This window comes from Ananas comosus, linkage group 13, assembly GCF_001540865.1.
Source record: "Ananas comosus cultivar F153 linkage group 13, ASM154086v1, whole genome shotgun sequence".
Classification (NCBI taxonomy): Eukaryota; Viridiplantae; Streptophyta; class Magnoliopsida; order Poales; family Bromeliaceae; genus Ananas; species Ananas comosus.
Genome location: NC_033633.1, coordinates 8,710,820 through 8,737,900, shown reverse-complemented (window position 1 = coordinate 8,737,900; position 27,081 = coordinate 8,710,820). Strand labels below are relative to the sequence as shown.

The 27,081-nt window shown below is 40.3% G+C and overlaps 2 protein-coding genes across 4 annotated transcripts; both read left to right on the top strand.

Moving 5' to 3' along the window:
* LOC109719180 (auxin-responsive protein SAUR72-like) lies at positions 1,756-5,322 on the top strand. Of its 2 annotated transcripts, XM_020245724.1 has the most exons (4): positions 1,756-1,938; positions 3,103-3,272; positions 3,934-4,488; positions 4,974-5,322. In XM_020245724.1, the coding sequence occupies exons 3-4, from the start codon at positions 4,041-4,043 to the stop codon at positions 5,006-5,008; spliced, it is 483 nt and encodes a 160-aa protein (XP_020101313.1). In that variant the 5' UTR covers positions 1,756-1,938; positions 3,103-3,272; positions 3,934-4,040; the 3' UTR covers positions 5,009-5,322. The 2 variants fall into 2 exon arrangements, with proteins under 2 accessions (XP_020101313.1, XP_020101312.1); XM_020245723.1 differs by lacking the exon at positions 3,103-3,272.
* On the top strand, positions 19,634-26,598 carry LOC109719075 (probable LRR receptor-like serine/threonine-protein kinase RKF3). 2 transcript variants are annotated; one of them, XR_002218601.1, is made up of 2 exons: positions 19,634-21,990; positions 26,387-26,598. XR_002218601.1 is itself a non-coding variant. In XM_020245593.1 (1 exon), the coding sequence occupies exon 1, from the start codon at positions 20,101-20,103 to the stop codon at positions 21,892-21,894; it is 1,794 nt and encodes a 597-aa protein (XP_020101182.1). In that variant the 5' UTR covers positions 19,634-20,100; the 3' UTR covers positions 21,895-22,194. The 2 variants fall into 2 exon arrangements, 1 of the variants encoding a protein (XP_020101182.1); XM_020245593.1 differs by lacking the exon at positions 26,387-26,598 and having other exon boundaries at positions 19,634-22,194.

Sequence of the window (27,081 nt, the reverse complement as noted above, 5' to 3'; positions counted from 1 at the left end):
GAGACCGGTCCTCGCCTGAGAGACCGGTCCCCGAGAGCTCGATTTTTCAGGATTTAGCCAAATTTCGGCATTTCTCGCTGGGACCACGTTCGGGAACCGGTCCCTCCCTGCTAGGGACCGGTTGCACCAAGCAACCCCGCTATACCCAGCCGAGGGAACCGGTCTCTCACCTCCAGAGACCGGTCCCCGAGAGCAACATCAACCCAAAAATGCAATTTGCACCATTTGCTCTCGCGGACTCAACTCCAAAGCACTTTTTGTGTTTTGGACATTCTTAACTCCCACAAAGGGTATCCTCTCGACAGTCAGTCGATCCTGGATGAAGTACGATCCTCGGATTTCGAGAATTCACTTCCTTACATCCTACCTTGCGTGAGCAATCTCTTGCGAGCAAGGTGGACTTTCTCCTCCGTTTCTCGCAAAACATCAGGGCCGAACTCTGCAAGCGCACCCACATCGCTCCAGTGTATAGGAGACCGACACGTCCGCCCATAGAGAGCCTCGAACGGTGCCATCTCCACACTAGCGTGATAACTGTTGTTGTAGGCGAACTCGGCCATAGGTAGGTGGTCACACCAACTTCCCTTATAGTCGATGACACACGCTCGCAACATGTCCTCCAGAGTTTGAATAGTTCTCTCTGTTTGCCCATCAGTTTGGGGATGAAATGCGGTGCTAAAGTCGAGCCGTGTGCCAAGGGCTCCCTGCAGGCTCTTCCAGAAGTGTGAAGTGAACCGGGGGTCACGATCCGACACGATCGATTTCGGCACCCCATGCAGTCTCACTATCTTATCAAGATACACCTACGCCAACTTGTCTCCCGACCACGTGGTGCGGATCGGCAAGAAGTGAGCCGACTTTGTCAATCGGTCTACAATTACCCAAATTGCATCGTGGCCGCCCGTTGAGCGAGGCAAGCCGACCACTAAGTCCATCGATATATCCTCCTATTTCCAAACGGGGATTGGTAGGCTTTGAAGCTTTCCCGCTGGAAATCAACGCTCGGCCTTTACTTGCTGGCATGTTAGGCACTTCGTCACAAAGCGCCCACTATCACTTTTCATTCTCGGCCACCAATAATGCATTTTCAGTCCTTGATACATCTTGGTGCCGCCCGGGTGATCGGCATATGGAGATCGGTGTGCTTCTTGNTCTTGTTTTGTTGTGTGTGTGTGCGCGCGCGCGCCGTGTGAGAGAATCATATTGACGACGCGACAGATACGTAAAAATAGCGGTGTAATGTTTGTCGTGTCGGACCAACACGGCCTATATTTATCCGGACCGAAATTTGCTGAGAAGAGGCTCGGCTTCAAATTCGGATCGGATAATGTCGCCCATCACAGATCAAGTGGGCCAGGCCGTACTGGCCCCAAGGCTTATATCTTCTCTCGGCATGACTCAGGTTCGTTTCGAATCGTGCCATTCTTAGCAACGAGCCTATGATGAGGATCAGGCTGAATCGGGCCAACACTAAGTGTTACGGTATTTGTAGTCTCTCGGGACGTAACAGTCCGCAGTCTATTCGGTACTGAGAATTAAGATTTAAAATTTTGTCTAAATCGACTCACCAGCTAATAATTATTATTATAATATTATTATATAATTTTTAAATTTATACCGCTTCCTTAGGAGAGGATGTAAACGTGGCAGCCTACGAGGTTGCCACGTGTACATTTGACCTGGCCCACCTTCCCCTTCTGCGGTTCCTCCCATCGTTTTACTTCGTTCCGTAATTGCCCTCGTAGATCTCGGCAATCCGAAGCTAGAACGCTTTCGGATCCGGACAGAGAAAAGGAAATAAAACTAAGGGTATTTTAGTAATTTTCCACATAACTTTTAAATCCGCCACCTTCTCCTCCTCATCTTCTTTTCTCCTCCTTTTTGTCTCTCTCCATTTTTCTCTCTCTCTTACAATGGCAGCTTCTCCTCTTGAATAAGGTAACAAACCCTATCTATGGATTTATATACATATTATTATTTGTCTCTTTTCTTTTTTTTTTCCTTTTTATTTGTTTGGCTTCAATTCAGTCCCTTAATAAAAAACAATGTTGAATCAGACTCCTTTTATCTACTTTTCTCTGAAATTTTTTTTTTTTTACTCCAACTTATTGAGGAAATAGATTTTGTTTTTAAGGTTTCCTTTCTATATTCATTTTGGACATTGTCACATTACATCTTGGTAGATTGGAAATTTTTTATTTTTGCATTTTTCTAGGACTTATTATTATTTTTCCAATCTATTCAATTGAATTAGTATGATAGTGCAACCCAATTTTGATGTTTATATAAATGAATGTGGAAAATATTAATGGAAATCTCAATTGATTATTCATATCTGCGAATTTTATATGACATATTATACTCTTTGTAATATTATCCCACCAAAGATCTAAACTATAATAGATCATTGAAATCAAATGCACCTAAAGGAAAATTATTCAGATGCACATTTGTTATAAATGTATTGACAATTAGATATTGAAATTAAGTACCAGTAAATGGTATTATGTAATTTGGGTTTCCCTTTTCCCTGATTTATGGGCTTGTTGTAGGCTTAATTAGCTTTGTCACCAATGTCATGTAAAAGTTTTTGTTTAGTGTCCTTCTTGAGGGGCACAAAGCCCCATCTAAGTTAGTTTACAATTGCTACATAGAAGATTAATTTAATAGGAATATAAGGAAACCATCTAGAACTAATTTTAAACACCCCTACTCACGTACATGATATGAATCAGAAAAACCGCCATGTCGCTCGGCTAGAACAACAGGTAACTGATGAGAACTTAATCCATCAAACATCAGTTGTGGCGAGTTCAGGGGCTCGTGGAAGAGCAATCTGATAGGAAACAACCTAGAAATATTTTTAACACTAATCACGTTGTTTCATTTCTCTTAGCATTTCTTACTATTCAAGCGCTGCTTGAGAAGTGTCTGATAAAATCTCTGAGCAGAAACTGTTTAATTAAAATTTAACCTGGAATGTGATATGATTAACATAATCTGTATATTCTGGTTGCTTGCATGTGATGCTCTGTTTAATAAGAAGGATGCGCAACAAAAATTCCTCTGCATTAGACTGATAAACCAGTACATGCCGTACAGATCTCGCTGCCGACCTCACATGACGCGCCAGAATTCGTAGAACTGCAGGAGACTTCTCTTAGCCATAGTCTCATGTGATAACTCCGAATAAATTATAAGATTCTGATTTTGAGGGCACCGAATCATGTGCCGTCATGTTAGCTCAATTCAGGCTTTCTCAGCAATCTATGGTTGGTCTTTAATGATCTAGCTGTTTAAGGAATTCATTATTCTATAGATTGATTTGTTAATAGGTCATGCAATTACTTGAGTGGCTCGAAAGCTAAGGAGATTATGGTTTCTACAGATTGATTTGTTATGTATAATATTAGATTACACATGACTATTTTTGTACTTTGGGAGTGCTTCTCATGCACGCTGTGGAGGAGCTCTAAAGCAATTTTCGATTTTGCGGAGCTTTAAAGCATCGAAGTAACTATCATATGGAAAGCATTCCCAAACAAGTTGTTAGTCTCAAAAGCAATATCTTTTAGGGTTTTAGCGCCTTCTTTTTTTGTGAAAAGGAGAATTTGGCAATTTTCTCTTTAATGGTTGCAGTATAAATTGATAGATGATCAATAACACCATTTTTATGACATCTTTTCCTCTTCCAGTTGTACTATGAGTGGCTACAATCTTATTGTATGTTATCTAGTTCTCTGTAGTGTGTCATGGCGAAATTTGATTTCAGATACGTTAAAAGGTTCACAAACTTATTCAGTTTACCATGAATTATATATCAATTTACTTTCTTTTTCTAGACCTTGGCCTTATACTTGCAGATATCTCTTGGCTTTGGCCAACTTCTCCTTCAGCGTCTCTAACATATGTTTTCTTTCTTATCATCATCAGCATGAACAAAGTAGAATGCTTAGGGACCTGAAGACCTAAATGATCACGACGAGTCGGAACCAAAACCCTAAGTTCGGTGATCATCATTAGTAAGCCACTTCCAAACCATGGGAGACGAGGGAGGGAAAGTAACAGGGATCCGCCAAATAGTAAGACTCAGAGAGCTTCTCCAAAAGTGGCAATCTGTCACTCTCGGCCCAAAGGAAGAGCAACAACCTAGTAATAATAAGCCTTTGGGAATCCCTCCTTCTATCGACAAGCGGTTGAAGGGCGTCAGTGTTGGGTGCGACTCAGATGAGGAGAACTGCCAAAGTCCGGAGCCGCCTCCAGATGTTCCCAAGGGGTATTGCCCCGTGTATGTGGGGCCAGAGCAGCGGAGGTTTGTTATACCGACGAGTTATTTAGGTCTTCCGGTGTTTAAGCTGCTTCTGGAGAAGGCCGAGGAGGAGTTTGGGTTTGATCACAAGGGCGCGCTCACGCTGCCGTGCGAGATCGAGACATTCAAGTACATACTCCAGTGCATGGAGAGGCACAAGCAGGGCCTCATTGATGATGGTATTGTCCTTAATTTCTTTGCTTTCTTTTTGTTCTCTCTTACACAGAAATTAAGATATGAGACATTTTATACAAGTTAAGAGTCTAAAACTAAGAGATAAAAATTGCTAATGAGACCGACTATTCCTAGCGTAACTAACAAAAATCTTAATGGTTGGCATCCGAAGACCCAAGTTTAAAGTCTAATAACTTTACATTTTCAACTAAGTTCATTTTTTAAAAAAATGAATGAATCGAATAGCATACTATCTTTATTTAGAAAAGTAATGTTAATGAGATGCTCTGTAGTGTGGCAAAAGAGAAGATCTCCAATGTCATAATTGAAGTAGGAGGTAGATTTTCCTGTAGGAATTTGGAGATAAAATTTGGCAAGCATTTATATAATTCGGTTGCTTCCGAAAAATAAAAAAATTTCATTTTTGGTTCTAAGCATTCCTTATCTAATTTTTCTTTTCCCCCTATACTTCTCTCTTATCCTGTTGTAGAAGGGAATTCCACAGAGGTGGAGGAATCATCATAAATGAGCACATCTCAAGATTTGCTGCTCCCTATCGCCACCAATCGGTACACAAAACATCGTCTTTAGGAATTCTTTTCTTCCTCCTGAGGATACTTGGTGTTCTATCAGCTCAACGAAACTGTTGTATCAATATGCTCCAACAGTGTTTAAATGAGTGTTTTAGGGCTATTAACATTTTCTTTGCTTAACTATATAATTGCAGGGAATCTGCTAGAATCTATATAACCCAACATTCCCTGCCTTTGTAATGATGTAACCTTGCGAATCGATATCCCTAATTGATTTTCTTTGGCATCTGATGCTTGATTTAGACATTGTAACTCTTTTTAACTTTCTTTTGTTGTTCATTTCATGCTTACCAATTTCAGCAGTTGGCCAACTTGTGTAAATTTCTGTGGATCTACATGAAAGATTGAAAGCCAACTATTATTCCTAGAAAGATATTATATAATTTGCTCATTTTATTCCTAGAAAGCTCTTAATCTTGGTGGAGGAAGAAGCCATGTTGCACCATTGATGAAATCCTTGCTCAAGAAGGGCCTCGCTTGACTATCGTTCAGTATCTTTCCATAGCTCACGCGGTTTTTAGTCGCGGAACCTGGTCCCGTGCATTTGTACTCCCCATAATACACGGTCCTATAATAAAATATAAAATGAGAAAAACTCAGTAAACCACCAACTACTCCGACTAGTTATTCGATGCCCTCATCAAAATGCATCTGGTGCCCAAGGAATAGTGTTATGAGATGAATCATGATTATTGTCCTATAGTTTCGCGTTCTACTATTTCCGTCTTTTGCTCCAAGTGATGAGATGTGGTAGTTCTTTTCATAGCTCTGTCAGCTGACGGGATGCATAGGCAATCACCTTCCCGTTTTGCATCAATACGCTCCCCAAGCCAAGATAGGGGGCATCACTGTAGACGACGAAGTCTTCGCCCATGTACGTGTAGAGCGAGGACCGGCGTCGAAGTCAGTCTTTGCTTCCACTCTTTGCAACTCCGGTCACATTCTTCGCTCCAAACGCATCTCCTGGTGCCTTTCTGAGATCCTGCGGGTAAGGGGAATCACTATTTTGGAGAAGCCTTCCTCTTGTCGGCTATATTAGCCTGCCAAGCCCACTTAGCTTGGGACCTCTGTGATATTTGTCGTGCGCGGCCAATCCTTGATTGCCTCAGACTTTTGTCGGGTCTACAGTTACTGCGCCCGCGAAAATCTTATTCCCTAATTAGTGCGACCTTGCGAATCTTTTAGTCACACTTCTTCCGCTTCGCATAGTAGCTTCTCCTCTCTTAGGACTTGAAGTTCTGATCTTCAAGTGCTCGGCATGTTGCTCGTCATTACGAGCATAGGCCAATCTGTTGATTTTATTAAGGGCAGGGATGCTAAATTGATCCAAGTAGTTCTTGAAGACACGGTTCATTAAATCTAACTGAATGCCGCTTGAGCATTCGTGATTCCAAATGGCATAACCGTGAGTTCGTAGTGTCCATACCGTGTACTAAATGCAGTTTTCTGTACATGCTCCGGCTTGATCTTTAGTTGGTGATAATGTACGAGATTGCTAATCTATCTTCGAGTACACGCTTTACCTTTTCAACTGTATTAGCACCAGTCTTCGATCTTGGGTTGTGGGTACTTGTTCTTTATTGTGACTTTGTTCAATTACTCGATAGTCCACGCAGAGTGGAAACGATCCGTCCTTGTTCGTTAGAGAGAGAGAGTGGGGGCATACCCGATACGGTGATACTCTCATTGCCGAAGATAAATTCAACCGTCCCTGTCATGAGGCAGTTTTTGCAGTAATGCCTACCTCTACTCGTTACAATTCCGCCGGTGTCATTCGGTACGGAGCCTTCGAGATTGGTGCGGTTGTAGGAACGCTGTCTTTGACGAACTCGATCTCCCGATCTGGTGGTATCCCTGGCAACTCCGTGGGAAATACTTCCGGGAGCTCCCGCTTTGCCGATCAGCTGGTCTAACGTTGGAGCTGCTTGTTCTACCTCCACAACAGTCGCTACGAATTCCTTGAAACCTTTGTTCTCTATTATCCTTGCTCTCGTCGCTGACACCGTCGCGACAAAGCAGTAGTTTTGACAAGCCCGATATGTGAAACTCTTCCTGTCTTTGAGGTTTCGGTACGTCAAAGATGATCACCTTGCTCTTGCAGTCGATCATCGTAGTGATATTTCGAGCGCCAGTCGGTGGCGCTGAGGAATGATGTCAAAAGCCTCAGGGTTCTGGCGTTCCAGTGTCCGGATAGGCATAATCCAGTCGCCTATTTGCATGGGACGTGCCGGTCACTCCGAGTAAGTGTTAAACGTCGACGCATGGCTCTCGACTGGTCGACTTGTCACCTTCTCCTCTGTGAGAATGCCGTGCATGCGTGCGATATGGATCTACTGTATGCCTCGAGATGCCCGCTGGGATGCTGTATCAAATACGGCGTCTGGAGCGACCTTCGTTAAGTCCCCCGACCCGTACCTTCCGCACGGTTATGCTCTTTCGCCTCCGCAGGTTCTTCAGCTTGGACCTGAGCGGCGAACACCCGTCCGCTCGGTGGCTATTGCAGTCATACTTCAGGTTGACGTGGCATGAATTGCGCGTCCATTCTACGTGGCGGTCGGTGTGGTTGGCTGCGTAGTGAGTCGGGATCGCCGGCGCCGATGCAATTGACGGGGCAGGTGAGGCTGCAATGATCCCGGGCAGTCTGGAATTTAGTGGTCGTGTGGTTTCTGGCCATCGTTTGTATCACTTGCCGATTGGCAAACTTTGGCTTGTAGCGCGAGATGGTGTGAGTCTTCGCCGCACACAATGCATCACCGCGGTCCTGTCGTATTCCCTTCTGTTGAGCGCGTGGTTACTTCGGGGGTTTCTTGTAACGTGCTTGTCCCCTCTAACTGCTGCGGCCTTGGTAGTTTACTTGCCCTTTTCCTTAGACTCGGCCAAATCTTCACGCTTCTGCTGGACGTGGGGTTCTCACTTGCGTTTGGCCCATTTGGCTCGATCTAATACCTCCGCAAATGTCGTGATCTTAAGTATTTGCATTTCCCATCCACTGTGTGATGTATTACTAAAAGTCACGAATCCTTTTCCTATAACTGGCATGGATGAAGGATGTGGGCTCATCATTAGCGTATATTTTAGTTGCTCTAAGATACTTTGGCAATCCTCATTCTATATGAAATTTTAGTTTTCAATTTGCCGAAGTAGACAATCGAGTGTGGGTGTGGATAGCTTCGCAAAGCTTTCCACAATCTGGCGGTAGAGGTAGTTTAAGCTTATCGCTAAAGAAAACTCCTGAGGTTAGTGATTTTCATTGGTCTGGGCCAATCCTGAATCGGATCAACCTTTTTTGCGATGGTCTACTACCATTCTTGCGGCTGAAATCACATGGCCGTATACATCAACCTCTCTAAGCCAAAACTAGCACTTCTTTAACTTGACATACAACTTCTTCTGTCTCTCAGCATCTATAGCTGTATCATGAAGTGCTGCTGATAGTCTGCGGATTATTCTAGTGGTAACTCAACATATCATGAATGAAGGCACCACCTCAGAAGTTTATCTATATAGGGCTTGAACACTTTGTTCATCAAGTCTATAAATGTAGCAGAAGCATTCGTCAATCCACAAGTTCGTATTGTTCATCAATTCTATAAATGTAGCAGAAGCATTGGTCAATCCAAAGAGGCAGATGTGTTCATCAATTCTGTTAATGTAGCAGAAGGATTAGTGAATCCAAAACGGCGAAGTGTTCATCAATTCTATTATTGTAGCAGAAGCATTAGTCAATCCAAAATGGCATAAGTGTGAACTCTTATTTGGTGTACTGAGTGCTAGAATGCCATCTTGGGAGTATCCTCGGTCTTCAGCTTTAATTGGTGGTAACCTAACTAGTGATCAATCTTGTAAGCGATACAAGTCCCTTAGTATCTTATTGAATTGGTTAGCAAGGTGTACGTGACAAAGGACGTACTATGTTGTTGATGGTCATTTTGTTCAATTTGCCATAATTTTCAGGAAGTCTTAGTGAACCATCCTTCTTCTTCACTGATAACACTGGTGCAGTTGGCAAGAGGCGATGGACACTTGCCTCATATATTCGACTTGTTCAATGCAGATCCCGGAGTTGCTTCTTTAGGTCTTTTAGTTCAGCCGATAGCATTCTATGGGGTGCCTTTGAGATTGGTGTGGTTTTAGAGGTTCATGTCAGTTAGAAACTCAACCTCGGTCTTTGGCAGCATTGTTATCAACTTTGGGAGAAACACCAGTATAAAGTGATGGACTCTAGGAAATATTCTCAGAGTCTCTGTGCTGCTATAGGGAGAAGTGCAGTTGCTTCATTGGCTTTGACATAATTTGGCTACTCACCGTATGTCTGGCCCTCAATGTAGAAATCATTGTCGCAAATGAATGCTGCCTTTGCAGCCCCTATGGAAACAAAGTCCTCTTATGCTGACTCTTATATATATTACCTACTGACTCTTTTTATATTTACTTGTTGTGAAGTAGTGCAACCAGCTATAGATAATTATCCCATGAACACTATTTCAAAATCCTGATAGGTATCTCAAAGACCAACTATATCCACTTGCATGATCCATGATCCCAACTACACTGGACATGACCAGCAACAGTCCTCATATGCAATACTTGATGGGACAATCTGCACTTCTTGTGCATGTGGTAATGAACTTGATATCTTGAGTCCATGATATTGATGAAAATGCTCGGCTAATACATGAATGTGATGCACTGATATCAAATATTGCACGTGCTCTGTCAGGACAGGGTCAGCTGCAGTGGAGTCTTTGTTCTGGGCTATCATATAGGTAGCCACTCTGCGGCTGTTGCGGGCACTTTGCTTGGTGTGGATAAACCGAAGCTCGATTTGCTTGGCTGTGAGTTGATGGAGCTCCCGACATTTGCTCGGGTGTGGTAGGGGTCTGTTTCTAGTCGATGGTGTTTGTGCTGGTGCCCAAGGACAAGCTGATTGTGCTTCTTTCTCCATCTGTCCCTATTTCTAATTCATGTTCTCTCCTTTTGATTACTTTGACGCCGCCACTTCGGTCCTGTGGAAATGTCACATCTATTCTGGCACCTCTGCTGCTAGTTGTTGCTACCATTTAATCCACTATACCGTTGTCTTTTGAACGTAGCCACGGCTCATATTATCGAGATCGTGAGAGATTTCGCCGGTCGTTTTCTACTGGTCTGTCCCTCGTCATCGAGTGCTGGGCTCTTCCTATCATGCGCCTGTCCAATGTTGTTTCATGTTTCCGTACAACTATAGCTCTTTACTCCATCCAAAGGGCTTGAATTTAGCTTTGGTAGTAAGAGCGAAGAAAAAGGCCAAAGTATTGACGATCCCTGATAGACCAACGTACGATCACTTTCCAAGGTGGAATGCTTCTGCTGTCATTAGAAAGGACACATAAAGCATATATATCAAATTCTTGGGTATGATTTGAAGGAGGTGCGGTGATAGAAGGAGGGAACTGCAATGGATTAGGACGAGGAACCAGATCTGGAATGCATGCTATAGTCTTCGGATCTAATCTAATTTGATGTGTATGTATGCAACATCCAGTAGGTGCGATAGCTTAACGACTGATATGTAGGTGGTCAATTACAAGGTGTTCTTTTCATGTTTGGCCGGATAAAGTAGTTTTTTCGCACCTCATATGGTGATTATAGGTTGAAGAAAGATCTCATGGGGAATAAAATGGCATGTAGGTTTTGGAATTGGTATAGAAAAGGTCCAGATAACAGCAATGGGATTCGTAAGGGTGCTAATAGGTGTGCTACAGCATTCTTGGGTTGCATCGAAGAATTTGATCTTGTTAGACACATTGGCCTTGAATGATTGTGAATTTTTAGCTTCAGGTGTAACTATAAGGGCGTGAAAATGAAGTTGGTAGATCTACGGCAGGTAAATAAGAATGAAAACTTGTATGTTCTGAATGGGAGTACAGTCAGACCAGGTTTGTGGACGGTAATTAGGGTTCGAAAAGTTTGCAGCTATATGTGCGGCTACTCGAGGTGGAGTCGATGCACATCGTGTCGAGGTGATCTGCTCAAGGTGGAGGTTGCGTGGTAAGCTCGATCGCCACAATTGAAGAATCCAAACCAAATCTGGGTGGCAATTGTTAGGATTTTGTTGGATTTATCGTTAGATTCTGATTAGGTTAGGGTAAATATTTACGTCTGCTAATCTTCATCAAGTGAAATTTGGGTATTAATTAGAGAAGAGAGTCTAATTAAATTAGGAGTCGGAGTATCTATTGTAGGTGCATTTTGTAAGCACCAATCGGCCTTAACTTGTCAAGTGCTCCGATCTTGAGGGTTCATGGTGTGGCATCTAATCTACGCAGTGAATGGCTTTAGTGGAGGTGTATATAAGGGTGGCAGTCCAGCTTGCTATTCGCAAGGCAGTTCGATGACCGGCTCGAAATGAGCTCGAGATTCGAATCGCTCGTTTAGTAAAGATGGCGGGCACAATCTGAATTTTTCAGCTCGTTTAATAAACGGGCCGAGCAGTATTAGCTAGGGTTAGCTCGCTCGTGTTCGTGGGTTGAGATGCGCTCGAGACGTTTGAATTGCTGGTTTTCTCACGAATAACATGTGCGTCGCATACGTGCTGAACGTTCTTTGTATGCTCGTTTGGTAAACGGGCTCGAACTTTATCTGGGGTCAGCTCGCTCGTGTTCGGTTCGAAATTAGCTCGAGATCGGCTCGCTCGTTTAGTAAATGAGTCGAACACGAGCTGAATTTTTCAGCTCGTTTAATAAACGAGCCGAACAGTACCAGCTGGGGTTAGCTCGCTCATGTTCGACTCGATAACAACTCGAATACATATGTTTTATATTTATATATATAAATGAATAATTGGTTATTAGCTTAACCTAAATATAAAGCCCAACTTCTTATAACAAGGTCATTTATATGTAAAGTTTTAAATATTAGATCAAAGTTAAATGGATAAGATTTTATAAATTTATTTTCTATACGTATCTTTCATAATTCTTTTAACTTGTTGTTTATGAGGAAGCTCGTGTTCGGCTTGTTAATAAACGAGCCAACCACGAGTTGTACTTTTTGACTCGATACTTTAACGAACCAGCTCGTGTTCGGCTTGATTATAAAATGAGCCGAACACAAACCGGCCTTAGCTCGCTCGTGTTCGGCTCGTTGACACCCTAGCTGTATGTGAGGTATGAGAGAGAAACTTAGCCAATGGTTTAGTGCACCTAATGCACAGGTGGATGGGTGCAAGAGCTATTTATCCCTGGAGATTTAGAAAACGACAGAGGAGTGAGAGAAGTTTAGAAAGAGGCTCTTAGGTGAAGCTTCAAGAGTGGTGTTCAGCTAAGGTGGGTGTTTGTACGGTCGAGGTGAGAGACACTTTATCCTGCTTGCATCCACCTAGTGCGCGAGTGCATGTGAGAGAAAAGGAGAAGTTTTCTGGATTTATAGAAGACGATTGAGGGGGAGAGAGATTGAGAAAGAGAGTTCGTTTTGAAGACTCTATGTAAAAAAAGAGTTGGATATAATTATTTTCTTCTTTTGTGATTGTCTTAGCTTTCATTGAGTAGAGGTATTTTCAGTAAAAATTCAATTGGACGCTTTTGTTGCAGAATCGTAATAATCAGTACTAGAGTGAGTATCTGATTTAAAACAATTAGTATCAGGGCGGATTGCAAATTCTCAACAACTGAAGGTAGAGCAAGTACTAAATTCTCAGCAAATGGTATAAGAGCAGTTACCAGATTCTCAACATCCGAATCTTAGTGTAAGTAGATTCTACTCTAATTATAAAGATTTAAATATAACCTAACTCTAATTTGGATAAATTTTATCTCTAACAAATTTAAGTAAAATTCTAGTTAAGTTTGAATTACTGCTAGCTATAGCTATGTTTCATCCTGTGATATGGATGGCCAGAAAGAGTATATTTCAATTAGTTAGGCAATTTGTTCCCAACTAAAAAGCTCCATCTAAGGAGCTTCTGCGTTCTAACTCTAGCCATAGTTTTTGCATTACCAAACAAAAAGCAGGGTTAATTAATATTTTTCGAAACAGTAATAAGCGGGAAGAAGCGCGGCCTTGTTTTTTTTTTTTTTTTAAGAGATAGGTAGCATGCTGCCCACTTCGTTTATTTCATTTAGAAATAAACTTAGCTAGATATGTGAATCAACTAGGATTCGAACTTGGATCTCGGATACCAACCATGTTAAACATAAAAATGATTAAACACCGTTCTCTAACAGCTTAAGCTTTTAGAGTACAACGGTTGTTTCACATGGTATCAAAGAAGGAGGTCCTGAGTTCGAGTCACGCCAGGCTTCTAACAAATTAATTTTCTCTCATTTGATTCAAGCCGACGTCATGGGCCGACTAAAAAGTCTCGAGTCCAGACGTGAGTGGGAGTGTTAAATATAAAAATATTTAAACACCGTTCTCTAACAGCTTAAATTTTTAGAGTACAACGGCACCAAACCCTTTGTCACTTGCTCTAGCACGGCCTTGTTAGTTGTCTCAACGCCATCAAGGACTACAAGTCTATAAGGCTGCGCTGCAGCGAGTCCTCTTCTTCTGAGTTTAGCGAGCCGAATTGTCTTACCAAAGTCAGCTTCAAATATCTTGATCTTGTCAAGATTGCGTGCTTGCTATGCCAGTAGAAACAAAATGTGCAGTCCATAGTTTATCTGGTTGGACTTTTTGTACATGATGTAGCAACTACAAACACATCACCTTCTATTCTTAATTTTGATGTTGACTGACATTTCTTTCTAATGAATATATATAGGGAAAATTCAAACCATTGCCATAGATGTCCAATCACATAGAGTAGAATCACAAAAAGAGAATCAAAATTAGAAAACTACCGGAAGTTCCCAGATTCCATTACCATAATGAACCAGAATAATGCTGTGTATGCATTTAACAAATCTATTAAATTATATGAATCCTCAATATGTTTTACCACATGGCAAGTTTTCCTCACCTTTACTACCATGTGATTCTTTCCCTTCATCAAATTTTTAATTAACATATCTAATTAATACATCTAAAATGGCCTACTACTAAACTTCCAATTAACGTATTTAAATTCTCCATTAATTTTTTAATTAACGTATCTAATTAATGAATTTAAATGGTTCCCTGTCAAGTTTTTCTTCACCTTCACCATCATGTGATTCTTCCCCTTCTCTTCATTAAATTTTTAATTAACATATCTAATTAATACATCTAAAATGGTCTACTACTAAACTTCCCATTAATGTATTTAAATTCTCCATTAAATTTTTAATTAACATATCTAATTAATACATCTAAAATAGCCCACTACTAAACTTTCAATTAATGTATTTAAATGTTCCCCCTGTCATTTATAATTCTCACCATTTTATTTCTAATTAATTTATTACGATCCTTCACTTTTCCTCCACAAGACTTCTAATTAATCCATCTTCGTCAAGTTTAATTTGTTTATTTATTTTAATTATTTTGTATGTACAATTTTGAAATTATCAAAATGAGAAGCTCAAATAACAAGTTGGAGGAAACTGCGAGAAAATCAAGAAGAAAAAAAAGAATGCTCAGGTAATATAGAACTTTTTTTTTTAAAGCAAAGTAGATAGTGATTTTAATTGTTTCATCAGAAAAAATGTAATTGCTAACATTATTTTCTATACACACTTTTCAAAATTATGTTCATAAGAAGTTTTAAAATATTGTCTTAAATAACTTGAATGTACGTACTCTTATTTGCAGTTTAATCCAGTCTTTTGATTCCGATGAAGAAGAGAAGTGAAGATTTTTTCATGAAAACTATCATAAAATCTAATTTCTATAATAATTGAAGGATATTTATTTTTCTTCACCTTCACCACCATGTGATTCTTTCCCTTCTTTTCATCAAATTTTTAATTAACGTATCTAATTAATACATCTGAAATGGTCTACTACTAAACTTTCAATTAATGTATTTAAATTCTTCATTAAATTTTTAATTAATGTATCAAATTAATACATCTAAAATGGCCCACTACTAAACTTCCAATTAATATATTTAAATGTTCCCCCTGTCATTTATAATTCTCACCATTTTATTTCTATTTAATTTATTACGATCCTTCACTTTTCCTCCACAAGACTTCTAATTAATCCATCTTCGTCAAGTTTAATTTGTTTATTTATTTTAATTATTTTGTATGTACAATTTTGAAATTATCAAAATGAGAAGCTCAAATAATAAGTTGGAGGAAACTGCGAGAAAATCAAGAAGAAAAAAAAGAATGCTCAGGTAATATAGAACTTTTTTTTTTAAAGCAAAGTAGATAGTGATTTTAATTGTTTCATCAGAAAAAATGTAATTGCTAACATTATTTTCTATACACACTTTTCAAAATTATGTTCATAAGAAGTTTTAAAATATTGTCTTAAATAACTTGAATGTACGTACTCTTATTTGCAGTTTAATCCAGTCTTTTGATTCCGATGAAGAAGAGAAGTGAAGATTTTTTCATGAAAACTATCATAAAATCTAATTTCTATAATAATTGAAGGATATTTATTTTTCTTCACCTTCACCACCATGTGATTCTTTCCCTTCTTTTCATCAAATTTTTAATTAACGTATCTAATTAATACATCTGAAATGGTCTACTACTAAACTTTCAATTAATGTATTTAAATTCTTCATTAAATTTTTAATTAATGTATCAAATTAATACATCTAAAATGGCCCACTACTAAACTTCCAATTAATATATTTAAATGTTCCCCCTGTCATTTATAATTCTCACCATTTTATTTCTATTTAATTTATTACGAACCTTCACTTTTCCTCCACAAGACATCTAATTAATCCATCTTTGTCAAGTTTAATTTGTTTATTTATTTTAATTATTTTGTATGTACAACTTTGAAATTATCAAAATGAGAAGCTCAAATAACAAGTTGGAGGAAACTGCGAGAAAATCAAGAGGAAAAAAAAGAATGTTCAGGTAATATAGAAATTTTTTTTTAAAGCAAAGTAGATAGTAATTTTAATTGTTTCATCTGGAAAAATTTAATTACTAACATTATTTTCTATACACACTTTTCAAAGTCATGTTCATAAGAAGTTTTAAAATATTGCCTTAAATAACTTGAATGTACGTACTCTTATTTGCAGTTTAATTCAGTCTTTTGATTCCGATGAAGAAGAGAAGTGAAGATTTTTTCATGAAAACTATCATAAAATCTAATTTCTATAATATTTAAAGGATATTTGAAGGATATGTGTAAGAGACTTTTTTTTATTTTGAACTTTATAGCATGAAGTTTATAGTATGAATTTTAGAATTTGGTAAAATTCTAAAGTTTCTAGACACAATTTATTGACGAATAGTAATATTTTGGAGCCATATAACTTTCATTCCAAATTTTATAATTTAGAAAAATTAGTATTTAGGATTCTAAATATAATTTTGTTTTTTAAAATTTTAAATTTGGGATTTTATTATCTACCCGCCGCATCGCGCGGGTTTCTGCACTAGTATAAATTTTATATTATATTTTGTGGAGACTAATATTTACTTATATATTTTTAATTATTAATACTAAAAATTTAAAATAATTTTTTAAATTTTAGAATTATGGAGTGTAAGATTCATATGCTATAATAGTGTGTAGACATAGTAATTTTTAAGCAAATAATTTGAATTAGTAAGATGTCATCTGCTGTAATAAAAAAAACATAGTATTATTTTTATTTTCTATTTTTAAATAGCAACTACTAGCAGCCCGTACCTTTTATGAAAAATGCTCTTTATGCACCAAAAAATATAATATAAATTTTATGCCATGTATATAAGAATTTAGATTCTTTTAGAACTTTTAATATTATAAAAAAGATATTTTTTACTAAAAATATATTATTTTTTTGAGGGGGAGATAATATGCTATTTGCTTCATTTAGATAGGAATGCATAGCAACCGGACTTCAAACCTGGAACATTAAATATCAACTATCAAATTTTCACCGCTTATGTTAAAATGGTCAATTAAAATGGGCCAATTTGCATAAAAAATTTACAAAATTTGAGATTTTGCAAAACTGAACCGTCTTTTTTGATTTTGTAGATTCGGTCCGAATTTTTAACAAACTGACCAAAATACTCTTATTATTTTTTCTCTCTCCTCTTTCTCTTTCCTTTTTTTTCTCTCCATTTTTTTTTCTCTTGCCGAAAAAGGCAACGGAGGCAGAGGCGGAGGCGGAGGCGGAATAGCCTGCCTCGCCTCTCACCCTCATGCCTTCACCCGCGCACCCCCCGCCTTCCTCATCTCCAACTCCGCCGAGGCCGCGCCGTGACTCATTTTTTTCCCTCTCCGACCCTCCTCCACCGTCTCCGACGACGACGCCTCTCTCGCCCTTCCCCGCCCTTCTCGTCCTCTCCCTTTCCCTCCTCCTCCGTCGCCTCCGACAACGACGCATCTTTGCCGACACCGACGCCAACGCCGCGGAGGTCGCTACGGTGCCACAGCCTCGGAGCGGGGGGTCCTTAGCGGCGTCGTCGCCGGCGCCGTGCCTGTTGGCAGAGAGGGGTGACCAAAAGAAATTGTAAAAGAAGGAAGAAGAAAAAAATAAAAAACAACAAATTATAGAAAAAGAAAGATGAAGATGAAATTACACCGTTAGAATAAAATTGCATTGTTTTAAAAGAACGTTGCACTATTATGGATATAAGTTGCACTACTTAAGATATAAACTGCACCCTTTAAGATAAAAATTATACTCTTTAAACGAAAATTGTACTCTTTGAAAGATATTTACACTATTTCTTCTCTTATTATATTCTTTGAGATGTAAACTGTATCATTTAAGATAAAAGTTATACTTTTTAAACGAGGTTGCACTATTTGAGAGATATTTACACTGTTTCTTCTCTTTATTGCACTGCTTGAGATGTAAACTGCACCCTTAAGAGATATTTGTACACTTTCTTCTCTTATTACACTGTTTCTTCTTTTTGTTACACTCTTTAATAAGAGAAACAGTGCAACAAAAGAAGAAACAGTACAACAAGAGGAGAAACAGTGTAAATATCTCTTAAAGTCTGCAGTTTACATCTCAAAGAGTGCAACAAGAGGAGAAATATTGTAAATCTCTCAAAGAGTGCAAATTTCGTTTTAAGAGTATAACTTTCGGCTTAAAGGATACAATTTACATCTCAAATGTACAATAAGAGGAGAAACAGTGTAAATATCTCTCAAATAGTGTCATTTTCGTTTAAAGGATGTAATTTTTATCTTAAAGGGTGCAGTTTACATCTTAAGCAGTACAACTTATGTCCATAATAGTGCAACGTTCTTTAAAACAGTGCAATTTTATCTTCATGTTTTTTTCTATAATTTTTTGTTTTTATTTTTTTCTTCTTTCTTCTTCTACAAATTTTTTTTGTCACCCCTCTCTGTCAACGATAGACCTGGCAAACGGGCGGATTGGGTAACTCACTAGCGGGTTATTGTACCCGCAGGTTATTTGGGCATGGGTAAAATTTACCCGCAAATTTTTGGGTAGTCAATATTTTTACCCATACCCGCTCGCGGGTAGGCGGGTGGATATGCGGATTACCCACAAATTTTTTTTTTGTTCTTATATTTTTTAAATGCAAAACACATATATATATAAGTTTTAAAAGCATAATATAACTCATTATTTGAAATACCAGAACATATAATAAAAATATTTAAAGTCTTAAGGCAAAAAATTTCATAATATAGAAGACACGCAATAAGAAATTAGGATTAGAATTTTGGATGAGTAAATAAAAAATATATATTAATTAAGAAAATATATTTTATAACTAAAAAATATATGTGCGAGTATCCGTGGGTACCCGCGGGTTACCCAAAATGCCTACTGCTTAATGGGTACCCACCCGTTTTACCCGTAATTTTTTGGGTTGGAAAAGTTGGTACCCGCAAATTTGTGGGTAACCCGCAGGTAACCGCAGGTTTGGGTCAAGATTGCCAGGTCTAGTCAACAGCCACGGCGCCGGCGACGACGCCGCTAAGAACTCATGCTCTGAGGTTGTGGCGCCGCAGCGACCTTCGCAGCGTCGGCGTCGGCGAAGATGCGTCGTTGTCGGAGGCGACGGAGGAGGAGGGAGAGGAAGAGGACGAGAAGGGCGGGGAAGGACGAGAGAGGTGTTGTCGTCGGAGACGGTGGAGGAGGGTCGGAGGGGGGAAAAAAAAAGAATCGCGGCACCGCCTCGGCGGGGTGGGAGGCGAGGAAGGCGTAGGGGTGCGCGGGCGAGGGCGAGGGCGAGGGCGAGGGCGAGAGGGTGAGAGGCGAGGCGGGCCGTTTTCGCCTTCGCCTCTGCCTCGCCTGCCTTCTTCAGTGAGAAAAAAAAAATTAACAAGAGAAAAAAAAGGAGAGAGAAAAAATAATAAAAGGTATTTTGATCAGTTTGTTGAAAATTTGGACTGAATTTGTAAAATCGAAAAAGACGGTCCAGCTTTGCAAAATTTCAAAATTTATGAATTTTTTTTTATATAAATTAGCCATTAAAATGTAAAAATATTATTATTCTTGAACCATCCTAGTCCCCATTTCCATAACTGACACCTTCCCTCCTCCCATTATCCCAAGTCCCAACTAAGCAGCGCCTACAAATCTCTTCCCCTCCTAATTTTCTCGCCGGCTTCCTACTTCCGCCACTCAGCCCGCCAAATTAGATTAAAATCTTCAACCTTTTTTCCTCGAAATCTCTACCTGCCCTCCCACCCTCTCTGTTTCGTCGAAACCTGCTTGCTCTCTCACCCTCTCTTTCTCTCTCTAGCACACATATCCCAACACCGCTCCAGACTAACCGCCTGCCTCTGCGTCAAAAATAATCACCAACTCCGCAATTATAAAACGACGAAAAAGAACAACAGTGGACAACAACACCTCCTCATCAAAGATTACTTAAACCCCTCAATAATAATAATAATTATTATTATTATTATTTTTATAACATAACATGTGCTTACTCACCGCGATTCTCCTCTCGCCTCCTCTGTCTCTAGGTCCTCATCTTCGCCCCTCCATTAACGATGAGAAGAAGAAAGCTCCAACAAATCTCCTTCTCCCTCCTCATCTTCTTCGTCCTCCCCGGCTCCACGCTCTCCCAAACCAACTCTACTGAGTGCCCCCTGGACTTCTCCGTGCTGCGCAACTTCGTCTCCGCCTCGACCGTCCCGACCAACACCTCCTCCCTCTGCGCCTTCTCCGTCCAAGCCCTCCACCTCGTCCTCGCCCAGTACCTCCTCACCTCCTCCCGCTTCCTGCCCCCCGCCCCCTCCGCCTCCTCCTGCTGGTCTCACTTCCAGTCCTTCCTCTCCCCCGCCCGCGACGACATGGCCGCCAACTGCAACCAGTCTCTGGCCGCCGTCCCCTCCTGCACCGCCTGCACCACCAGCCTCAACCGCGTCAAGGCCGCCTACCTCCCGGGCCCCGCCGTCGGCAACGTCACCAAGTGCGCCGACTACCCCTTCATCTACGCCGCCGCCGTCTCCAACCCCTCCGGCCCCTCCGCCCCCGGCACCGCCTTCTGCCTCTTCTTCCTCGACTCCGCTCCCTCCGCCCCCCCCTCCCCCTCCCCCTCCGCCGGATCTCGTAATTGGATCTACGGCGTCGTCGTCGGCTGCGTCGCTCTCCTGCTCCTCGCAGCCGTCGCCGCGTGGCTTTTCTCGAGGCGCCGCGGCCGGCGGCGGCGGAGGCGGAGGAAGGACGCGGAGGCGCCGTCCGCCGGGTCGCGGGCGCTGGAGTCGATCGGGGCGAGCACGACGCTGGTCAAGTACGCGTTCGACGACATCAAGGCGGCCACCGGGAACTTCTCGCGGGACCGCCTCGTCGGCCGCGGCGGCTACGGGAACGTCTACTGCGGCGTCCTCCCCGACGGGTCGGCCGTCGCGATCAAGCGGTTCAAGAACTGCTCCGCCGCCGGGGACGCCAGCTTCGCCCACGAGGTCGAGGTCATCGCGTCGGTCCGCCACGTCAACCTCCTCGCCCTCCGCGGCTACTGCATCGCCACCACGCCGATGGAGGGCCACCAGCGGATGATCGTCTGCGACCTCGTCGAGAACGGCAGCCTCCACGACCACCTCTTCGGCTCCCCGGGGGAGAGCCGCCTCAGCTGGCCGCTCCGGCAGAAGATCGCGGTCGGGATGGCGCGCGGATTGGCGTACCTGCATTACGGGGCGCAGCCCGCGATAATTCACAGGGACATCAAGTCCAGCAACATTCTGGTAGACGAGAATTTCGAGGCGAAGCTCGCCGATTTCGGCCTGGCCAAGTTTGCCCCGGAGGGGATGTCCCACATGAGCACGAGGGTGGCCGGAACCCTCGGATACGTGGCGCCCGAGTACGCTCTCTACGGCCAATTGACGGAGAAGATCGACGTTTACAGCTTCGGAGTCGTCCTGCTCGAGCTCCTGAGTGGAAGGAAGGCCTTTGTTTCGCTCGGCGAGGGCCAGAGCTTTGTGCTCACTGATTGGGCCTGGTCGCTGGTGAGGCAAGGGAGGACCTTTGAAGTTATTCAAGAAGGAATGGAGGACATGGGGCCGAGGGAAGTCGTGGAGAAGTACGTGCTAGTGGCCGTGCTCTCGACCCATCCTCAATTGCACGCGAGGCCAACAATGGACCAGATTGTGAAGATTTTAGAAACCGACTTGTCGGTCCCGACGATTCCGGACCGGCCGATCCCCATCGTGGCGAGCATGGAAGATATCGAAAGATCGATGAGCAGCAGTGGGTCAGGAGGGCTGACTAGCTTTTCTGGGTACCAGCCTTTTACTAATGGAGCTGATCGCGTTTCTAGTCATTCCTCAGAAGAACCTCTGTCCTGAGATACTGGGTTACGGCCGTTGGGTGGATGTATTTCTCGAAAAAGGATTGTATAAATGAGGCAAAGCATATATCCAGTTTTTGCAAGGGCTCCTCAGGTATGCTTGCGTTGCATTATTCGTTATTTGAAATATTCATTTGAATCTTGAGATGTGAGAATATTGAGTTTTTTTTTTTATTGTAGATAGTTTTGTTTCTACATTTTTCCTTCTCCATCGGAGGGGGGATTAATGTAACATGTAATTATTCAATTTCAATAATGATTGAATGCATTTTTTCAACCCAATTGGGATTCTTTCTCATCAAGAGGAGCCATGTTGTGTACCTTTTGTTTTTTATTTCTTGGATATAATTCAATGCATCAAAGCAGCACTAAATTTAGGAGAGGTGTTCAATTAAGTCCGTTTGGTTTGGGGAACAAGGAGGGGGAAGTAACTTAAGCCTCTGTTTCCCCCTTTGTGGTGCCCAGAACACTATGTTTGGCTCCCGGGGAACAGTAGTCGGGAATTTGGAACTAGCTGGAATAGGCTTGGAACTTGCTGTATCACCGTTTCCTCTGGAACAAGCTGTGCGTTCCTTGATGAGAACAAGATTAATTAAAATCATAAATTTAATTTAATGACAATTAAATTATTAATTAATCTACATTAATATATTTAAATATTATTTATTATTTTAATAATTAAATAATTAATATTTAATTATTTATAACTATTATAATAATTAAGATAATTATTATTAATTTATTATTTTTATAATTAATTATTAATAATTTAATAATATTTAGTAATTTATTTATTAATAAATTATTATTCTTAATGATAATCGATATTATTATCTAATATCATTATTTATAATTAATAATTAATAAAATTAATTTATTATTATTAATAATTATTATTTTATTTTCTTAATAAAGAATAATCGATGTTATTATTATTTTTATTTCATAATAGATTATTAATAATAATAATTTCTTTTATTAATTATTATTATTACTTAATTAATATTAATATAATTATATCTAATATTAGATAATCAATATATTAATATTTATATATTTATAATTAATTAATAAGAAAATTAATAATTAATAATAATAATAATTATTATTAATTAGATAATCGTTATTAATAATTAATTTATTATTTATAATTAATTATTAATAATTAATTTTTTATTTATTTTTAAGTAATATTTTTATGTTAATTAATTACATAATATAATTTTAATTGCAAATTATAACGTTTATTCCTCTTGTTCCAATCTAATCATCCAAACACTTTTTACCTTATTCCCAGGAACAACCCAATTTTCATCCAAACGCAAAATTGGTCTAGTTCCTGCTTATACCTGAACTTGTACCTATCCCTAGAACTAGCAGTTCTTACTTATACCCGAACCAAACGCAGCCTAAGAGGAACTATTCTCCGATGGATGTGTAATATATCGAAACCTCGATAGCGATTATTGAACTTTAACCAAATTGGTTAAAGTGCCGAGAGGAATGGTTGGACAAGTTCCATTTAGCATTCCAATAATGTTGAAAGGGCTAAAAGTGAGTTTAAAGAAATTTGAAATGTTTTAGCGTTGTTCGGTGCGAAGTAGAATCGAAACAACGCGAAAAACAGAAATCTAAAGCTTTTGTATCGGTACAACCATTGCTGACCGAGGGAGGAAGCTCTCAGATTTGAGAAAAGTTGGAAGTGTACCGGTACAAAATAAAAGTGTACCGGTACAAACCCTACGTAACCGAGAAACTTGCTCTCTTTGCACGGCCGTGTTACCGATGACAGGAACTCATGTACCGGTACACTTTGATCTGGCAGCAAGAAAATAGTCTGCTGCAAATATGAGTTGTTGGGGGGCCTAGTTGCAATTGTTACAACATGTAATATACCCCACACACTCTCTCTCTCCCTCCCACAGCCACCACTCCCTCTCTCTCTCATTTCTCTCTTTCTCTCTCTAGAGATCTTGCCCTAGAGCAAGGAGAAGAAGCTTTGGAGGGATTTTTGGTGGATTTGAAGGCTTTAGAAGCTCTCCAACAAGGAGGACTTGGAAGAGTTTCGGCTAAGGTGAGTTTTTATGCAAGAGTAAGTTCTAGGGTTTGGGTTTTACCTTAGATCTNAATGGAACTTGTCCAACCATTCCTCTCGGCACTTTAACCAATTTGGTTAAAGTTCAATAATCGCTATCGAGGTTTCGATATATTACCCATCCATCGGAGAATAGTTCCTCTTAATGAATCCTTCTTACATTTTTAACAGCCTCTCCTAAATTTATTGCTGCTTAAATGCATTTTTTCAACCCAATTGGGATTCTTTCTCATCAAGAGGAGCCATGTTGTGTACCTTTTGTTTTTTATTTCTTGGATATAATTCAATGCATTTAAGCAGCAATAAATTTAGGAGAGGCTGTTAAAAATGTAAGAAGGATTCATTAAGAGGAACTATTCTCCGATGGATGGGTAATATATCGAAACCTCGATAGCGATTATTGAACTTTAACCAAATTGGTTAAAGTGCCGAGAGGAATGGTTGGACAAGTTCCATTTAGCATTCCAATAATGTTGGAAGGGCTAAAAATGAGTTTAAAGAAATTAGAAAGATTTTAGCGTTGTTCGGTACGAAGTAGAATCGAAACAACGCGAAAAACAGAAATCTGGAGCTTTTGTACCGGTACAACCATCGCTGACCGAGAGAGGAAGCTCTCAGGTTTGAGAAAAGTTGGAAGTGTACCGGTACAAAATAAAAGTGTACCGTTACAAACCCTGCGTAACCAAGAAACTTGCTCTCGGGTTTGCCTCTGCACGGCCGTGTTACCGGTGACAGGAACCCATGTACCGGTACACTTTGATCTGGCAGCAAGAAAATAGTCTACTGCAAATATGAGTTGTTGGGGGCCCTAGTTGCAATTGTTAAAACATGTAATATATCCCACACACTCTCTCTCTCCCTCCCACAGCCACCACTCCCTCTCTCTCTCATTTCTCTCTTTCTCTCTCTAGAGATCTTGCCCTAGAGCAAGGAGAAGAAGCTTTGGAGGGATTTAGAAGAAGCTTTGGAGGGATTTTTGGTGGATTTGAAGGCTTTAGAAGCTCTCCAACAAGGAGAACTTGGAAGAGCTTGGGCTAAGGTGAGTTTTTATGCAAGAGTAAGTTCTAGGGTTTGGGTTTTACCTTAGATCTTTGGGTTTTGATTTTATTGCAAGGTTATAAACCCTCTTGAGACCTTGAACCCATGAAAATCCATGGTTTCTCAAAGTGCTCTCATGGTGAACATCTAGGGTTCATAGTAGATGCTCTAGGAATGGTTCAAATGAGTTAAGAATGGTATTAGAGAGCTTCTTGGAAGGTTCTAAGCTTGTTTTTGTTTAGCTCCAAGATCAAACCAATAAATCTAGCAAAGTGATATTGTTAGGGCATAAAATTTGGGACTTTTGTCCTAGGGTGTTTTCAAGATAAATTGACCTTGTGGAAACCTAATTGGGGGTGTCTTCGACGCGTTGGTGCGCTCGGTTCGGCAATTCGACGAGTATACGTGAAGTTAATGACAAAACGCTATTTTTGGTACAGATAGCAATCGTTTGCGGAATACGAGTCTAAAAATCCCGAGAATCGAACCACAACTCCTCTACTACTATTCGAGACGGGGGGTGCTATCTGGAATCGTTGGATTCCATTCTATATCTATATCACCTTTTTGTTGAGCATATATCAATAGTCATTCATGCATGATAAGGTAGTTCACATATGAATGTTGGTTAAATTTCAATATTATGCTTCTAACGTAGATGAACATAGTGATTGATATGGACCACGATGGACATGTATGTTGGAACTCTATACTTGTATGAATGTGAGATCGGGACTATGATGATAGTAAACAAAGGTGGCATTGATAATAGAGACAAGATTGTCATTGAGACATGAACCGTTAAACAGAGTTTAACCAATAGTGGCGTTGTGACAAGATTGACTTAGAAAGTGACATTAATAACTAGGTAGAAACCTGTTATGATAGTGGCATTGTGACTAATAGCTATATATCCTCAAGTTGAGGATTGGATCGATACTCACGATAAGTCTTGACTTGAGGGAGGTAGTTTCCCCTCGAGCGGTGCGTTCCGGAACAGTCACCACGGGGATCGTGGCCCCGAAGACGGTCCCTCGGGTCTTGCAGTGCTTAGAACCTTCCCGAACAAAAGGGATTACGGGTTGTGAGTTATTGGGGTTAACAAGGTTAACCGGTAAGATTGGGTAAAAGCCAAAGTAAAGTTATCGAAAGAGCATGCATGCATAATCATTCATATTTCATTATATATATATCCACTGACAGCTTTCTTGCAGGCATAGTATTAGCATTAGTATTGGCTACTTTTCTCTTTCTTTGAAATACTTATGCCTGAATAGATCTAGTAGGTAAGTCAGCGAGGTCGGTTGCCGAACTCACTGGAAACTTCGTTGTAGTTCTCACACCACTAACCCTACAGGTCTGAGCGCGAGCGGGGCGATGGAGGACCGAGGCAAGGGTATTGTGCCATAGCTAGTGGCCGCCGGAGTACTTGCATTTAGTCATTCCCTATTTGGTTCATGTATCAACTTTCTTTTGTTGATCTAGAATTGTAAAGTTGTAAACATTCATGTATTTTGGGGTTGAATGATTAAGATGTAAAAAGATATTATGAATGAAAGGAAAAAAGAAGGGAATGATTTTAGTTTACTAGTATTTGGTTTAAATGTAATCAAATATTATGTATGGTTGTATGTTGTAGCTTAGAGCTTTCGCTTCCGTTGTTACTTGCCCTCGTGCAAGCCTTGTATAATTGCAAATATTATTGTTGATGCTTAATTATACCTGTTGCTAGAGCCTTGGGCGGGCAGGGGAGGCCCTGTCTGTTGGGCGTCTGTTGACGTGGCCCGAACCTGACCAAATAGGCAGGAAGCGGGGCGTGACAGGATGTCATGAGAAAATTATTGGAAAAGCTACTTTTGGCACTAAACTAAATAGAATAGGTTATTAGGAAATGCTTGCCAAATAAGTTGGGACAAAATTTCATGATCTTGGAGTGGTTTAAGCTAGTTTGAGCATAGTTTCAAATGATTTTTCTTGGGGAAGGTGATTTTATTTTCTCGATTCTTGTTTTTCCTTTTTTGAAAGTTATGTTATATCAAATGTAGTATGCTA

What these genes read in the sequence shown, in the direction of transcription:
- LOC109719075 (XM_020245593.1), top strand. Translation starts at nt 20,101, where the DNA reads ATGAGAAGAAGAAAGCTCCAACAAATCTCCTTCTCCCTCCTCATCTTC.
- LOC109719180 (XM_020245723.1), top strand. Translation starts at nt 4,041, where the DNA reads ATGGGAGACGAGGGAGGGAAAGTAACAGGGATCCGCCAAATAGTAAGA. An exon ending in GCAGGGCCTCATTGATGATG is followed by an intron (nt 4,489 to 4,973) that starts GTATTGTCCTTA and finishes ATCCTGTTGTAG; the next exon opens with AAGGGAATTCCACAGAGGTG.